General features: G+C 50.6%; 1 protein-coding gene across 9 annotated transcripts in view; it reads right to left on the bottom strand.

The window, feature by feature from the left end:
* fhod1 (formin homology 2 domain containing 1) overlaps positions 1-17,500 on the bottom strand; it is a 28,937-nt gene that overhangs the window by 4,939 nt on the left and 6,498 nt on the right. Inside the window, exons 3-21 of one of the 9 annotated variants that reach the window (XM_046398388.1) lie at positions 17,417-17,481; positions 10,559-10,626; positions 10,241-10,346; positions 8,556-8,650; positions 8,088-8,199; positions 7,746-7,840; positions 7,503-7,646; positions 7,016-7,404; positions 5,914-6,024; positions 5,341-5,412; positions 4,648-4,674; positions 4,013-4,063; positions 3,112-3,275; positions 2,940-2,984; positions 2,133-2,279; positions 1,683-1,852; positions 778-1,398; positions 310-465; positions 1-135 (exon numbers count right to left, since the gene is read on the bottom strand). The exon at positions 1-135 is cut by the window's left edge and continues 48 nt beyond it. In XM_046398388.1, coding sequence (XP_046254344.1) covers positions 1-135; positions 310-465; positions 778-1,398; positions 1,683-1,852; positions 2,133-2,279; positions 2,940-2,984; positions 3,112-3,275; positions 4,013-4,063; positions 4,648-4,674; positions 5,341-5,412; positions 5,914-6,024; positions 7,016-7,404; positions 7,503-7,646; positions 7,746-7,840; positions 8,088-8,199; positions 8,556-8,650; positions 10,241-10,346; positions 10,559-10,626; positions 17,417-17,481 — 2,773 coding nt within the window. Of the gene's footprint in view, positions 136-309; positions 466-777; positions 1,399-1,682; positions 1,853-2,132; positions 2,283-2,939; positions 2,985-3,111; positions 3,276-4,012; positions 4,064-4,647; positions 4,675-5,340; positions 5,413-5,913; positions 6,025-7,015; positions 7,405-7,502; positions 7,647-7,745; positions 7,841-8,087; positions 8,200-8,555; positions 8,651-10,240; positions 10,347-10,558; positions 10,627-17,416; positions 17,482-17,500 lie in introns of all 9 variants that reach the window. The other 8 variants (XM_046398370.1, XM_046398379.1, XM_046398417.1 and 5 more) reach the window with 8 other exon arrangements.

Below are 17,500 nucleotides of genomic sequence, written 5' to 3'. Positions count from 1 at the left end.
GGGGGTCAGGGCGCTGATGGAGGACAGGCTAAACAGGAATTGCTCAGCGGTGCCCAGAGGAACTTCAGGGTTGGCCAGCTGCGCCTCCTGGATCTTCTGCTTCTCCTCTTCTGTGGGCGTCATGGTCAGGATCTTCTGCTCAGGACAGAGAGGGTCACATCTAGACTATCTACATCTATGTCTACTTTGATCAAGGTAACAGTCATTCTATTTCAGGGTGACTGAAAAGAAAAGAAAACACAGTGAGATTTTCTGCGTTAATCTTCAGGAGCGTCACAGCGCCCTCTGCTCACAGGAAGTGGCGTGTACCTCGATCCCCTCCTTGGTGATGGCGAACTCGTCGAAGTTGAGGATCGCGGTCTTGATGACGTGGACCGCAGGCAGGACGGTCATACCGATGTTGATGGCGTTACTCCTCTGTGGGTCCAGAACCAGAATCTCAGACTTCTTTGTCTCAGGTCCTTTCTGCACACACAAACATCAAGTCGATGTGTTACTGTCAATTACTGCCAAGTGAGATCATCAATAATCTGTCAATATCACAGTTTGGTCTGATATCCTGATGTCCAGCTGGTTCCCACCTCAGTGGGTTTCAGTATCAACATTGCTGTTAAAAATAAACATTAACGCAATAAAAGTCATGAAACAGCAGCCTGCCAGACAAAACTGAGGGACCAATCAGTTTGAGAATATTAATTGGTGAGAGACGAGACCCAGGGCAAAGAAGCTCCCCTACGCTTCTCACAGTGCATCTGTCAGCTAAAGCAGGCCTGTTACCTTGGTGACAGGCAGGTCCTTGGCTTTAGACTCGAACAGGTGCTCGAGTCGGGTGGTGTCCACCACCACCTTGTCCAGAGACGCCCACACCGTCCCCCTACCGAACCGGCACTTCTGAGGCCCGTCGGCCTGCTTCAGCTCCTTCCAGAACAACTTTACTGTCTTCTTCTTCTGCTTCTGAGAGGACAAGGGAGGACAAGAAGGAGGAGAAGCAGCACCAGGTGGAGGAGGAGGAGGTGGGGGAGGGGCTAGTCCTCCTGGTGGAGGAGGAGCAGCAGCCAGGCCTGGAGGAGGTGGTGGTGGTGGAGGAGGAGGAGGAGGAGGAGGGGGAGGAGCAGCAGCGAGGCCTGGAGGAGGTGGAGGAGGAGGAGGAGGGAGGCCTGAAAAGCAGGAGGAAGAGGAGGTGCAGTCGAAGGTGTCCATGTCCAGGACATCGATGTCCTCTTCATCCAGCAGGTCAGAGAAGTCCAGGTCTTTGATCCGCAGGGAGGCGGCGCTCGGCTGCAGCTGCTCCCAGGCGTCTGCGGGGGCCCCGGGACCCAGCGGCGTCATCTGGGTGGTCTCCAGGTGGCGGGCGTGGCTCTCGACGTCGATGCTGTTCTGCTGCCGCAGGTGACGGCTCTGAAGGTGGATGTTCAGGTGTCGAGTTACACACAGATTACACATCAGACAAAGTGCTTCCTTATGTGATGACTGAACATTCACTAAACCCCTCCCCCAACCAGGAACTGTCCAATCACAGCTCAGCGACAACACGGAGCTGCTGCTTTTCTGTCTAACTTTCTCTCACAGTAAACTGAATCTGTGCTGTGCGAGAACAGTCTCGCAGCAACAGTAACTAAGGGGGTGGAGCCTAACAAGCGGGGAACTGTAGTGGAGTGTGATGAGGCTCTGAGTGTTTGAACCTGCTGTTCTTCAGCCAGTCGGGCCAGCGCTGCCTGGGCGGAGCCTTCCAGACCCTCCAGCTCCGCCCTGCGGGAGGCGCTGCTCTCACTGGGGCCAGAAGGCTCTGCTGAGCGCGCTCTGAAGCTGGACAGACGCTCCGACACACGACCCTGACCGCCCAGGTCTCCACCTAAGAGGAGGAAAACATAGAGAGGTCCCACTCTGTTTTCAGTTTTCAGACCAGAGACGGTTTTTCTCCGACATCTGGTCAGCCGTTTAAAGGGATTTTTCACTGATGCAAAATTAAATTTCATTTTCATGTTCCAGACGGTCTTTTAAAAGTTCTACACAAAGAAACTGCAAGAAGTCAAAGAGTGAGCAGCAGATCTTAAATTTAGGTCCTTTTCAAGCGTTTCAGAGTGAGACATCTGTCCAGACAGACAGCAGCAGTGTGCGGTCAGTGCTCTCACTGGGCAGGAAGTTCCCTTCTTCCTCTGTGGTGTCAGGAGCAGCGGCCGTCGGGCTCAGAGGCACCGTGGTCGAGGTCTTGGAGTAGAGCATGTCCAGAAGGAACTTCCTGTCGCTGGACAGAGTGCTGCACTGCCGCTGCACCGCTGCTGCTGCAAACACACAGATGCTCACATGTTCACAGGAAGTCTGAGAAGCATTCTCCAGATTAAAAGCACCGGCTGACTCACAACAATGTAGAAATAATGAATTGATTTGATATTTGACATTGTAGAAAAAAGGACTTTATGAAACACACTGACCTCAATAGCAACAAGATCACACTTCTCATTATTCTTATTTCATTAAAGTGTCTCCCAGCAAGTTCAGGAGTTACTGCAGTTCTGTTTGCTACAGACTGTAGTAACACCTGACCTCCACCAGGTGGTGGTGCTTCAACCCTGCGTTGATTAACTCTCCATTAGATGTCATGCATCCTGAACTGAGCAGACAGACTGTGACTGCAGTCCAGGACCCACATGACCATAATGTTCAGTAGACCAAATCAACATTTATGTCAGATGCAAATGTTCCACGGCCTCCGGTCACATGCTGCAGTATGAAAACCACACACAATCCTCTGCACAGCCAGATGGCAGATCTGACAGCAGGAAGCTCAAGGAGTCATGACCAAAAAGTATGTCTTAATTACACTAACAGTACGCACTAGAAGTAAGAAGTACACAGTTTGGAAGAAAGCTTCTAACTGAAGTGCAGTTAGGACAATGCAGACAGCGAGCAGAGGATTACGGGCAACTGCAGCGTCTCACCGGAGTCTGAATGTCCGTTTGCGTCCGAGCTGCTGGAAGTCGAAACTGCAGAAAGAGAAGGAATAATATGTATGAAAAAGGTGGACTGTTCCTTTAACATTTTGACACTATTTTAGAGATTGTGCCTCAGAGTTTTGTACGCAGTGCAGTGTGATGTCACGTTTCTGTTTACCCTGAGCTGACGGCTCCTCAGCTGGGATGCTGCCACTCTCTGCTGATGGCTGCAGGCTCGGGGATATGACATCATCAGAGGAGGATGGCTTCGTCTGGCTGAGGTGTTTACTCCTTCTCTTCTTTTCCCACTGTGTGGCAGCCAGGCTGCGCAGGAAGGTGTCTCTGCAGGGGGGCGGGGCAAGAAACCAGCTGAGACGGAGTAAAAATGGCTGCCACAAAGCAGATTCAGACGTGTTACCTTCAGGTGTCTGGGACTCTCAGGGCGGACAAAACACTTTCACATGCTGCCGTTTTCAGAAACCCGACCCTGAACTTAGTGATTCATTTACTGATTTTTAATAATCAATAGAATAAGACACTGGGACATCCTGGACACTGAAGCAGGACATTCCTGCTTTGTATGTCTGCTGATATTTTCTATTTGTCTTTGTGCTTGGAGTCAAACCAACAGCACATACTGAGTGTGAATCACAGCCTGATACCCAGAATCTGAGGGCCACAGACAGGAAGTCAGGCTGGTTGCCGGTTTGGGTGTGGAGACCACAAGACTGTTCAGTTCTGCCGACAGCATGTGAAAGTGCAGTAAAACACAAACATTAAAATCACTTTGATCATCAAGACAAACCCAAGACCGACTGATTGATTCTGTTCTTCACCGCAAACCCAAAACCAGAGACCAGCGATTAGAGACCAGCAGTAACACAAGACATGAGAGCACGTAAACCTGCTGCAGTAGACAAGATCCAAAGACACAGAAGCCACCGCAACCCAGACTGCATCATCACACACACACACACACACACACACACACACACTCTGCACGGTCCCAGCAGAAGCAGCAGAGTCTGGTCCCCCTCCTTCCAGCTCCCAGCATGCAGTGGGGCTGCAGCAGTACTTACTCAAACTTCCTCAGAACTGGCTTGTCCAGATGTACATTAGAGTCATCTGGGCTGCAGAGAAACAACACAGAGCTGAGCAGAACACACACCTGAACCTGTTCTCAGGTGGAGACACATGTTGTCTGACAGGCCGCCACAGAAAATCACATCTTTGGTAGGTCCACTCAAAGGAAACATTTTGTGTCCTGTTGGACAGCAGTGATGGACAGAGAAACAACCAGCAGGAGGTCCACACTGGACCTGCTTCAGCACCTCCAAAACCACCCGGACCGTCCCACACACAGAGACACCTCCTGAACTCTTCCCTCCACCAGTTTCCCATCATCCTCTCTGCTCAGCGCCGAGCTGCACTAAAACTCCTCCAGAATTTAATCACTAGGTTTAGTTCAGACCGGACGTTACCTGCATCACAACCCTGAAACCTCCATAAAGCAATCAAACTTCCACTTGTACAGCCGTGAAACAAACTGACAGACACACAGGAGGAGGAGGAGGAGGAGGAGGAGGAGGAGGAGGAGGAGGAAGAAGAAAAGGAGGAGGAGGAAAAAAAGGAAGAGGAGGAGACAGAGGAGGAGGAGGAAGAGGAAGAAGAAAAGGAGGAGGAAGAAAAGGAGGAGGAGGAGACATGTACTCACCAGAGGAGTGGCTCAGCCTCCCCTGAGCTGAGGGAGGAGGGCAGGAGAAAAGACGAGTGAAGGGAGAAAGAGGAGAGAAGGAGATTAGAGCAACAGACAAAACATTATAATAATTATAATGCTGTAATGAAGACAGACAGGCAGGCAGAGACAGACAGACAGGCAGAAAGACAGACAGGCAGCAGTTCTTTTTCACTCCTGTTATCAAACTGAAGATCTAAAGCTGGTTGATTTACAAACCACAGCTGATGGAGTGAAGAAAATCTGTGAAAAAACTGAGATGATCCAGAAATGATCCAGAGGTTATCTATAGCTGATCCTGAGGGGATCCTGAGGTGATCCTGAGGGGGATCTGAGGGGATCCTGAGGGGAACCTGAGGGGATCCTGAGGGGATCATGAGGGGAACCTGAGGGGATCCTGAGGGGAACCTGAGGTGATCCTGAGGGGATCCTGAGGGGATCCTGAGGGGAACCTGAGGTGATCCTGAGGGGATCCTGAGGGGATCCTGAGAGGATCTGAGGTGAGTTCAGACAGCTGAATCATCTCTCAGACGCCTCCAGTTCTGTTTACATCCAGCTGACTGGATGAAACACCAGTAAAACCAGTCTCATAAATCACTGCACAACAGTGTGCATCCTCTGTGACAGCGTTACCATGGTTACCAAACAACCCAGTTCATCTACTTCACTTACTTGAAACTGCTTTTATTGTCCGGCTTGTTGCCAGGCTGCTCCGACTTGTCCTGGTGAGTGAAGTCTGAGGAACTGTAACACACACACACACACACACACAGACACACAAAGAATAAGTGAACTGCCAAGAAAAGAGAGTAAAGACAAACACTGTTTTCTGCCAGTGCATTCCAGCCTGTGTGTGTGTGTGTGTGTGTGTGTGTGTGTGTCTTAGCCTCTAACAAACAGTTATGACCCTGCTGTGCTCTGTCTGAGGACAAGCCCTCTGTCCTACCCTAGGAGGTCAGAAGTCAACACGTCAGAGCGTGACTGGTCAGTGTGCATCATGTGACCACATCAGCAAATCACAGGTTAGAAATTCTGACCCTTAGGATTTTTTCATGATTTGATATCAGTAAAAAAAGTATGTGGACATGTGTCTTTATGTGGTGGTGGAACATGTGAAACATCAGGTTTATTGTCCTCTAGCGCCCCCATGAGGACAAAGTTTGACACTGTGGCTGTCGTGAACGCTGTGGCCTGCAGGGGGCAGGTCCTGTCAGCTGCTCGGAGGTCACTCTCATTGGTACAGACCTGCAGGCGGCTGACGGCTCCTCGGATATGGAGCTGGTTTTGGAGAAGAGCCTGGACTTCCTGCTCAGACCCAGAGCTGACATTTGGTGGCTGAGGAAAGAGCGACTCCTACTGGTCGAGATGCAGCAAAGCATGAAGACAGACAGAGACAGAGGACGGAAGACAGCAGTAGTTACAGCAGAGACAGTAAACCAACACCAGGTGAGTCGAAATCAGAACAGAACCAGAACCAGAACCCTGACAGACATGCAGATAGAGAGAGAGCCTGAAACAACAATTAATCCAGTTTATCTTCTGCATATATTAATCATTCATCAATCAGCAGTCACTTCAGTCATCAGAAGACAATGAAGCTAATCTCCCAGGCAGCAGCCACCTGAGCCTGCCCGCCTGCCCCCGCCCCCCCACGGCCCTGCCTGCCCCCGCCCCCCCCCACAGGCCTGCCTGCCCCCGCCCCCCCCACGGGCCTGCCTGCCCCCGCCCCCCACATGTGGCCTGATTAAAGCTCGATGCGCTGATGTCGTGCCTGCGTTTCAGTTAGCAGCAGGTGCCAGCTGGAGCAGAAACATGAACAGAAATGTTCTTCCTCAAGTGCCCACTGAGGACAAACATTCCTGCTGGTTGAACTCAGAGAAAATCTGTTTCCAAATAAAACACGTTCCCTCCGCTGAGCATCAGTCTAAACTTGGTAAAGCTCAGAGAGCGGCAACAGAGGACGAGCCGTCCCACCACGATGCCGGGGGAGGGCAGTTATTCTACTAACTTCCTGTTTGTTGCATGCTCGTTTCTCGTGCGCAGCAGGAGACAGACAGACACGTGACAAACAGCTGCTGGGCGTCAAAGGAACTGGACTTAGAACTGGACTCAGACCAGCCCGAGAGCAGCGTCTGCCACTGTTGTAGCTCGTCTTTTCATGCTCAGGTGGGGAGGACACAGGGGACACAAGAGGACACAAACATTTCTCCTGATTTAAGGCTGTTTCCTCTGACTGACTGAACAGAAAACCTTAAAGGGAACAGGCTGACGTTCTTCCCGTCGTGAGTCGGTTTTGGAGACCTGGTCAGTGTGGATGAGCCACAGCTGCAGAGCAGAGTGAACTTACGGGCTGGACGGCGTCTGCGGTTCCTTCTCTGTGGACATGGTTCCGTTGGGGGCCATGTGGGGGGGAAGGGGGGAGCCTTGCTGGGATCTGGATGGACTGGAGGCAGGGCTGCAGGGGTCAGAGGTCAGCGGAGACGAGGCCCTGCTGCTGCTGAACACGGGCGTGGGGCTGGGGGAGGAGGTGGAGGAGACGGGGGTGCTGGTGTTGGAGGGAGGGAGGGAGGCAGAAGGGGAGGAGCCCGCGGAGGAGGGCAGGAGGTCCAGGAGGTTTTGGCTGGATGGGCGGCGGCTCTTCCGTCCCTCCTGCTCGCCGACGGCCGTCTTTCTTCGATCTTTACGGAGATGAGGGGCGGAGTCGTCCATGTCGCCGTCCTCGAACCTGAGAGCTGCCTGCAGCGCACACACACACACACACACACACACACTTTCAGTATTGGCTGCTGACACGTTAACTGCTCCTCACTCCTCCCTCAGAGGTGTCGTGTCACCTCGTAGATGGTGAACTGGGCCCGGAGGTCCGGCTCGGTCCCCCTGTTGTTCAGGTGCTTGTGGATGATGGTCTCCATCCCCAGCTGCTCCAGACTGTCGGTCACATCGTAGAACGAATCCTGGTCAGGCAGAACTGCAAGAGTCTGACAGGGACAGGCGGTCACACACTCTTCTGTGGACTCGGACAGATTCCACGCCACACCGGCTCATCTGGCCGGTCGTCATGCCGACCGTCTGCTCACCTTGTTGATGAGCGTCATGGCGAACATGAGGAGCTCAGTGTCAGATCCGTTTCTCTCCTCCAGGACTTCCATCACATAACCCCACGACTTCACACCTGCAACACACACATGTGAGTGTGTGTGTGTGTGTGTGTGTGTATATGTGTGTGTGTGTGTGTGAGTGTGTGTGAGAGAGAGTGAGTGTGTGTGTATGTGTGTGTGTACATGTGTGTGTGTGAGTGAGTGTGTGTAAGCGTGTGTGTGTGAGAGAGAGTGAGTGTGTGTGTGTGTGTGTGTGTACATGTGTGTGTGTGAGTGAGTGTGTGTAAGCGTGTGTGTGAGAGAGAGTGAGTGTGTGTGTACCTCTCTTGCCGTCCACTGTGTTGACAGCGTTGATGAGCAGAGGACTGTTGGACTCTGAATATTCGACAAAGACGATAAGCAGCTTCAGAGCCGTCTTCACCACCAGGCGAGACTGCAGAGACACAGACGTGTTCAGTATGTGTCCACCAGGTGGCGTCATCACTCTGCTCCGAATGTCCACATGTACAGAAACAAACTTCCTGTTTTCCTGCTTTCCTGTTTTCATTTGAACGTAAAATAAGAGCCTGCGATCTCGTTTTGTTACGCAGAGTTTCTGCGGGCGGAGACATACTGTATGTGGACTTGGATCAGCAGCAGGAACCTGATTAAAAAGGACCCTGGAAGAAGACTAAAAAGGGCCTAATTTATCTTATCTTAAAATTGTGACATTCAGAGCAGAGCTGAATTCAAATGAGACTGAATCAATCAATCCAACTCCTGAGGTGTTGATTAGTTCTGAGGACTCACCAGACTTCCTGTCAGAGTGTAGAGCCACTGGACCGTCTCATTGTGGTTTATCACCCCGTTCATCCCGTCCACAAACAGCATGATCTGACTGAGAGCTGGGGGAAAGACAGACAGACAGGTCAGAGGACAGACAGACAGGTCAGAGGACAGACGGACAGACAGACAGGTCAGAGGACAGACGGACAGGTCAGAGGACAGACAGACAGGTCAGAGGACGGACGGACAGACAGACAGGCAGGTCAGAGGACGGACAGACGGACAGACAGACAGGTCAGAGGACGGACGGACAGACAGACAGGCAGGCAGGTCAGAGGACAGACAGACAGATAGACAGGTCAGAGGACAGACAGACAGGTCAGAGGACGGACGGACAGACAGGTCAGAGGACAGACAGACAGGCAGGTCAGAGGACGGACAGACAGACAGACAGACAGACAGGTCAGAGGACAGACAGACAGACAGACAGACAGACAGACAGACAGAGGACAGACAGACAGGCAGGCAGGTCAGAGGACAGACAGACAGGTCAGAGGACGGACAGACAGACAGACAGACAGACAGACAGGTCAGAGGACAGACAGACAGACAGGCAGGTCCATGTCAGTTTCCACTGGCGGCTCCAGCAGCTGCAGGGAGGCCTGTAATCTGCAGTGCTGACTCAGCTCTCTGTGGGTTTGCTGGATGTGTGAAGCTCTGAGTTTCCATCACACTGAGCTGCTGATCTGTGGGCTGGTCTCAGATCTGCGGCCCTGCACTGTTTGGGCTTCTTAAAATCAAGTTTGCTCGCGTCCCTCATCTCAGCTTGATCTCAGCTTGATGAAGCCGTCATCTCAGCCCTCCACCCGATGGGGTGGAGACGGGGACACGTTCAGAAGTTCAGTGGCTGAAGTCCATCTGTGGTTGCACACTGAAACTGTTGGATTTCAGGCTTCGTCTCCATTTAACCTTTAAACACAACCAGCAAGTCTTTTCACTGTTCTGCTGGTTTGTTAACTGCTTCTCACAAACTGAACAGCAGCAGGTGTTCAGGTCACCTCCGGGGCCCAAAAGTCCTCCCTTTGGCCTCCGGGCCTCTGCAGCAGCGAGCGTGGGAAAACAGACGGGAAAAAGGAAAGACGTCGCAGGATAACCGACAGAGCCGGAGTACGTGGTAAGCGTGGTGTCTGTGGGCCACACCTGACCTGAGAGAGCTCGACATTACTGTGAGAGGCTGCCATGGCCTAGAGGTTGGAGAGGCGACGGGCAGGAAAAATTTGGGTGTGGTGGAGTGATTAATGCCATCAGCCATTAGCTGGCTGATGTGCCCTTGAGCAAGGCACTTAACCCCCCAATATGCTCCCCGGGCGCCTGATGCTGCCCACTGCTCCTGTGTGTGTTTCACTGCATGTAATTTGTTGCATGTGTGTGTTCAACTAAGGATGGGTCAAATGCAGAAGACGAATTCAGTGTGTGTATGTAAACATATATATACTGTCAATAAAGTGATTCTTCTTCTTATAATCATTACTAAAAGATCCAACAGACATTCTATTTGTGTGCGTCTTTTCCTCCTACACACAAAAATGCGGGTAATCAAACCTGAATTTCTAATTTGTCAAAGTAGCTGAGTTTCGGAACACAGGAAGTGTTCACAGCCTACGGGAGGTGCAGCGGGACGGGTGTGATGCCGCTGGGTGTAGTCTCACCTCTCAGGATGTAGTTCTGGTAGTTGTGGTCAGCCTCTGCTCCAACTTTAATGAAACATGTCAAACCTTCAGAAGCCACAAACTCTGGAACCAGGTCTTTATCATCCTGCAGACAAAAGGCAGAGGAGACGTCCATCAGACCGTGGACTCTGACGGAACCCGTGACTCCTCTTCACATTACACTTTTTAAAGCTTTTGTGGTCATTTTCTTCTTCAGTTACAGATCGGCGAGGCGTTTCCTGTGTGAGCTCAGGCTGACGTGCTCACAGTGTTCATCAGAGCTGAAACGCTGCTCTCACTGACACAGGTGTGTTTTACCTGGAAGAGCTGTTTGAGAGAGAAGAGGGAGCGCCTGAGCTCTGGGCCCTGAGAGTTATACAGCTTCTCTGAAACACACCAGAAGAAGAAACACAGGAAGTCAGAACAAATGTGTGACAGTCACCTCTGCATCGATCAATCACTTTCAGTCGATTTCATTACAACAGAATAAACCACACAGCCGCTCGTACGGCAGCTCCAGGACGAGGACCTGGACCTCCTGTGCACCAGAGGAAGCTGTACAGAGACAGGCCTGCAGTGCCCGAGTCACCCAGCCTGACTCTGTACAGAGGTTCAACCCTCCAGCACATCCTGTCGGGTTCCTCCCTCACGATGGACTCTACGGACTTTTCATGCAGCCTCGCCATCAGCTCAACAGTTTAATGAGCGTAGTGCAACATTACACCTGCTGAACATCAGCATGTTAGCATTTAGCTAGCACAGTTAGCATGACTCAGACGAGCAGAATCTGTTGGAAGGTTTGTCATCTGAGAACATTAACACTGCTCATGAGAAACAACTGCGACACAAAACAAGGATTTGAAAGAGAAATGAACACACACACGCACACAATAAGCACAGGAAGTTGTGTTGTCATGACAACATCAAGTATAAATCACATCCAGGTCAGAATGGACTTCATCTCCACACACACACACACACACACACCGTCAGCGTACTGGTCAGATTCCAGTCTGCACTGGGAAAACCGAGTCCCTCTACCAGTCCACTACGACCTCAGACGACCCTCTGAACTGACTGAGGAGGAAACTGATTCAGCATGTTTTGGTTCCTTCACTTCTGCCGCTCGCTGTGCTGTTAGCCGTAGCCACATCTACCGTTAGCTCAGTTAGCCCCGCAGCTTAGTGCACTGTGTCTGGACCGAGTTTGAGGACGCAGTACGGACGGTATTTACAGCAGCTCAGACGAGGACTCTGACTCCGGGGACGAGGAGACAGGAGAAGCAGCAGAGGACAGAGACAGCTGGACATCAGCAGAGGATGAAAACAACATGCCGGGCAGGAATATTTTGGTGCTTTTTATCTGGTTTCTGTCTCGTTTGAATGAAGTGTGTTTTATGATGAGTGAAACACATCAACATTTAGACGGCCTCGTTGGCACCGATCACTGGCTGATACTGTCTAACAACAACAAGGAAACACAGCGTTTACACACAGTTAACATGTTTGTGGGAGTTCACTGGGATGTTTGTGTGGGAGGACGACTGAGGAAGACAAAGTTCATCTGGCGAGAGACACAATCTCAAGACTGAGACGACGGAACTGGAGAACACACACACCTACAGCTGGAAAACCTGCCCTAAAACAACCAAAACGCTGTAGGACACTGAGGAGACACGCAGCAGGAGGACAACATGCAGACTCTGCTGTCCTACATCCCTACATGACAACGAGAGGTGAACCAATCACAGATGACAAACTGGAGCTGACCTCCACAGAGGACAGGGAGTTTGTTCCCACTGAATGATGGACTGCTTTCAGCTTCGCAACACTAAGGAAACACCTTTCAAAGGGGACATGTTGGACTCATCAGGACGCCGTCCTGTTTCCCACGGTGTCTTCTGCACTGTGGCAGCTCACAGTTAGTCCAAAGTGGAGACAGAGTCCATGTTGTACTGCGGAGTAAACAGGAAGCTGAGTCTCAACAATTCATTTGGCTCTCATGTAAATCAGCAGAATTTTAATGACCTGATGAGCGGCGAGAGGCTGCTGACAGCAGCTGTGTTTTCTTCCAGCCGCCACAAACGTCTGAAAGGTCACAGAAAATAAAAAAGTTTGTAACGTCTTTCGCAACATAGTTTAGTCAGAAGATTGCAGCAGAGGCCATGTAATGCGTGGTCGTGGAGCAGAAAAAGAAGAAAAGGGTGCAAACTGGAAACAAAACCAAGAAGAAGAAACAGAGAAATAAAATCAGGTGAGGGCGTGTCCTGCTCCACGGAAACCAGATGTAAGCAGCTCGATAGCATGACGACAGGATGAACACGCCGACAGGCTGGCGTCAGCTGACTGATCAAACGAATCACCGGAGGACGAGACGTTTCTGAGACGTTGGACGAGTTCCATCAAAGTGCGACGGCTCGTCGTGATCTGATCTACTGCGACGTCAAACGAGCCCTCTACGGCCATTAAAGTCTGCTCTCGTTAAAACTGCACACGAGCTCGAAGACATATTTTTACAAAGGTGTTGAATTTAACTGTGCAGACACGTGTTGTCTTCAGCCAAATCTTTGTCCCCACTAAACTTTCCAAATTAAACTTTCTCCTCCATCAGGATCATGTAAAGCCTTCATGTTCCTCTGAAATATTCTACACATCTGCAGCTTGGGGCGGCGGTGGTGCTCTGTCGCCTCACAGCAAGAGGGTTCCAGGTTCGAATCCCAGTCTGGATCCTTCTGTGTGGAGTTTGCATGTTCTCCCCGCCCACAATCCCAAAAACATGCACATTAGGCTAATTGGCTGCTCTACATTGCCCGAGGTGTGAGTGCGTGTGTGAGTGTGTGGTTGTCTGTCTTTGTTTGTTGGCCCTGCGACTGACTGGCGACTGGTCCAGGGTGAACCCGCCTCTTGCCCGTAGTCAGCTGGGATAGGCTCCAGTCCCCCCCGTAACCCTGATGGATAAGCGAATGGATGGATGGATGGATGGATGGATGAGTGTCTGCAGCATCATTTCAAACACGCTGGATCAAAAGTGATCCTGACACAGCTGGCATGTTTGGACACTAGATTTAAAATAAACTCCTCAGAGTTTGAACAAGTTTGGACTATGGAGGGCTGAAGGAGGCTGAACGCTGACCACTTCAAATTGCTCAGTGGGAGAGACGACGCAGACGAGACCAGTCATTTCAGCCTAAATTATAACCAAACAGAAGACAGATGGGGAGTTTGTGATGCGTGAAAACAAACAGAGTGAGAGGCAGCAGAGGCAGATTACAGAGCTGAGGCTGAAATCTGAAAACAGAGAAACAAAGAGTGCAGATCTCTGCAGAGCCGCCGTCAGCAGACCTGAAGCTCCGAGCGACAGGAAGGTAAATAAAGATCGACGGCGGCCGTCACTGCGGAACAAAGACCAGCCGTTTCACATGAATCAGTCAACGCTCAGAATATAACGTGTCAGCACAGAGCAGAGTCAGCTGAGATGACCCTGATGACATCACTATGACATCATCAGGGGGCTTTAATACTGTGAAAGTCACTGAATTGTTCCACCTGCAGTCTGTCTGTCACACAGCCAAGATGGCCGCCAGCAGCCACTGACTGCAGCAGCTGAGAGGTTTGAGGAGGGAACGTCACAGGATTATAAAGTGCTCTAACTGCTTTATGATGCCAACACACACACACACACACACACACACACACAGTGGCTACTGGCTGTTTGTTTGCCAAGGCCAAATGACTCATGCTGCATTCAAGTCCTGACAGACTGTTAATGTGAGCTTTAAAGAAAATATCACTCAGTTCAGCTGTCACTTGGTGAGGGACAAACACTCACCATCCATGCAGTCTGTTTTATTTTAACTGTTAAAGGGACAGTTCACCCCTAAATCGAAGCTTCTTTTTACCCATCTACTCATGGACGTGATGGCAGGCTGTAACGTTAGCTCAGTTAGCTTGCCCCGTCCACGAGTAGATGCACGTGCCCTTCTGCAGTACAGAAAAAGTTCCTACATGAAACAGTCTCAATGGATAAGACGGAGGGACAGACAGAGGGACAAAAGATTCATGTGTTTATCCTGCAGAGACAGGAAGTGACCCAGATAAACTCAGTGTGGTATTTCCTGTTTGTACCAGTGCTGCTAACTGAGTTCTGTGTGGAGAAAAAAAAACACTCCAGACGTTCTGCTGGTTTGATTTAATCACTAAAAATCAATCAGATCAACGTGATGGATCGTAGTCTCCTGCTTATCAAATGCTTCTCAAACCACTTCTCTGAAGTTCTCCTCCTTCCCACAGTGAAGGTAAGCTGGTGGACTCCTCGCGTTCTGCAGTGTTCACCATCTGACAGTGCTTTTCCAGCAGCGCGTTTGTCTTGAGGCTGTGAACGCATCATTAGCGTTGCTCTTAGCCAGCCATCGTGTTGTGTTTACATTCCTGTCAGAATTCGGGGGGGACATTTTCACATCCAAACGCGTCCTTGTGATCAGCTGTTATCATCAGGAGACGAGCTACCACACTGATGATGCCTTCAGGTGCTCCTCATCAAGTCAGCAGCTAACACAGACTTACTGAAAGAGCAGCTCATGTTTGAAAAGTTTGTGAAGCTGCAGACACAAACAGACAGGTAAAATGAAAATAAAAAAATGTGAGAAGAACCAGCAGCACCTGGCTCTGAAGACCTTTACCCAAGAGTACGCAATCCGGTGTGTCAGCAACCACAGACAAGGACTGAGAACAGACCAGGACTGAGAACTGACCCCGTTCAAATGGCAGGTCCCACCAGATATCAATCAGTGGAGCAATATGAACAACAGACATTACATCTGGACTCATTATTTACATCCTGCAGGAGTTTATTCATGAGTTTCTGCTTTTACGAGCAGAAGAGGATCACCTGAACGCAGCACTGAGGAGCTAACGGTGTGACGAGGCGAGACGAGCAAACATGAACAAACATGATTCCTCAGCAGATTAACATGAATTAATTTAAAGTGACATATTTTGTCATTGGAGGGAACTCACTCCAACGAAATTTGTTCTCTGCATTTAACCCACCCAAGTGACGTGCACACACACACAGCAAACCCGGGGCAGTGGGCGACCGCGTGCAGCGCCCGGGGAGCAGTGGGGGTTAGGTACCTTGCTCAAGGGTACCTCAGCCATGGGGGGAATCGAACCAGCGATCCACTGGTTACGGGTCCGACACCCTAACCGCTGATCCACGACTGCCCCTGAAACGGTGTGAGAGCAAACTCCATGACCACGTCCTCGCCACACGCTTTCACTTCTGCTTCAGAGCTACTGTGACCTCCGCCAGCTGCGTTTCCTCCTCACACCTGCCCGACCTCCACCCAACGAGAAGCCACCACCGAGTCTCGGACGTGTTGTCACTTTACACTCTGAGCTCAGTCTGTCATTTACGACACAGCGACAGCCTGAAGGAGGAAGCATGCTGGGAAATCCCCTCTGGAGCAGGAAGGGTGGGGTCATGCCAGGCTCTGTGAGGGAGGGGAGGAGGGGAGGGGCAGTGACGGGAGGGGGAGGGGGGAGAGGAAGAGAGGGAACCGCCCACTGTTTCCCAGGAGATGTGACATTAAAACAGGACAGATCTTCATGGAAGTCACTGCCCTCCTTCCAGCCAGTGGAGGAACCTTTTACACTCCACGATGTTTCCTCCACATCCACCTCTGTAACACCACCCAAATCATCAGGATGACGACCGAGCAGAGACACCGTGCAGGTCGCAGCTCGTTCTGCACTAAGCTGCATGTCATGTTCTGTGGAAAGTGCAGCTCTGCAGCCACCGTGTGAGACAAAAAGCTTTTTGCATTGTTTCAAAACCCGGGAAGAAAATAAAACTCAAAGTGAGTAACTGAATCCTCAGAGGTTTTCGTCCTTTCTGCTGCTGCTGAGCAGGAACACAACAGGCTCAGATAAGGCCGGTTTGGTCAGCTGGGATTACAACCAGGAAACAGGAAGTGTGCAAACAGCTGAGCGACCTCCCTGTGGAGCAGAGCAGCGAGCGAACAGCCAGCAGGCCACAGGAGCAATAACAGCTGACCTGAGGTCTGCGGGCAGGCTGCAGACCGGACCGGGCCGACACCTGGGACTGTGAGGCTATGGGGAGCATGACAGGGTGCAACGACTCCTGGCCGAAGGAGCCGATCATAAAGCCGCAAGCCGCTTTAGAGCTGCATCCAAAAGTCAGCTTTATTTATGAAGAAAAACAATTTGAAAGCCAGCAGGAAGCTCAGGCAGAGCATCATGGGGACTGCTCATCAGGACGGACACACAGGAAGGAGATGTTGTGCAACGTAAAACCGCAATACAAACAATCTTTTCTTCATTCATGTTTCCTGAACTGAAAAGTGAGCCAGCAACTTCAGCCAGAATCTGCACAAACTAGCAGCAACACGAGACTTCAGTAACTACAAGATAAATAACATATTGAGCAGATGGAAGTTCATTTCTAAAGACGAGACAGACGACTGACACCGACTGACACCGACTGACACTGACTGACACTGACTGACACTGACTGGTCCATGACTCAACACAGCTGGAAATCTGTTTGCTAATAATCTGCTGACAGTGACTCTTCATCCTCCTCCTGCAGGTCCTGACAGGACAAACACGTCACCAATCGTCTTCTGGTATGGAAGCCCCGTGAGGCCAAAAAGGAATAAAAGTGCCTCAGAATGAGTGAAGGGCTTTTCCCAGTGCAGAGCATTCACCCGGGCTGAGATTACTGTGTCTTTGTTTGTGACATCAGTTTCAAACTACGCAGACTTTACACAAATTCATTGTTATTCCTGCACGACTAACATCTGTGCTTATGCTCAGTCCGAACTTCTTTTCATCATAGTCACGTTTTGGTGCCTGTAAAACAAAATAAACTGTAGATTTTTCTTCCCAAAAATACTCAGAAATACCACAGAAATGTACATTTTTTCCTGACTTTTCTCTCAATTTTCACCTTTTACCTTCCTTCAAAAGAAACATGAGAAACGATGAAGCTGCCATGAGATCTCTGACACGAACAGCAGACTGAGAGGAAATCCTCTGAGCGACACGTCACTGTGGTGAAAGCGGTGACGGACTGACTCCGAGTTTCCCCTGAGTCATCACTGCCGCAGCCAAAGACGGAGGGATGGAAATAAGAGGACGCGGAGGACATAATTACCCAGGATGGAGTGAACACGAACGGAGAGCTGAGTCCTCAGGATCAGAATGGGCTTCTTCCCTTTTCTGTGGAAAAAGCAGAGAC

The sequence above is a fragment of the Scatophagus argus genome, chromosome 1 (assembly GCF_020382885.2).
Source record: "Scatophagus argus isolate fScaArg1 chromosome 1, fScaArg1.pri, whole genome shotgun sequence".
Taxonomy (NCBI): domain Eukaryota; kingdom Metazoa; phylum Chordata; class Actinopteri; family Scatophagidae; genus Scatophagus; species Scatophagus argus.
Note: the sequence above shows the minus strand (reverse complement) of the source record. Positions and strands in the feature narration are given on the sequence as shown.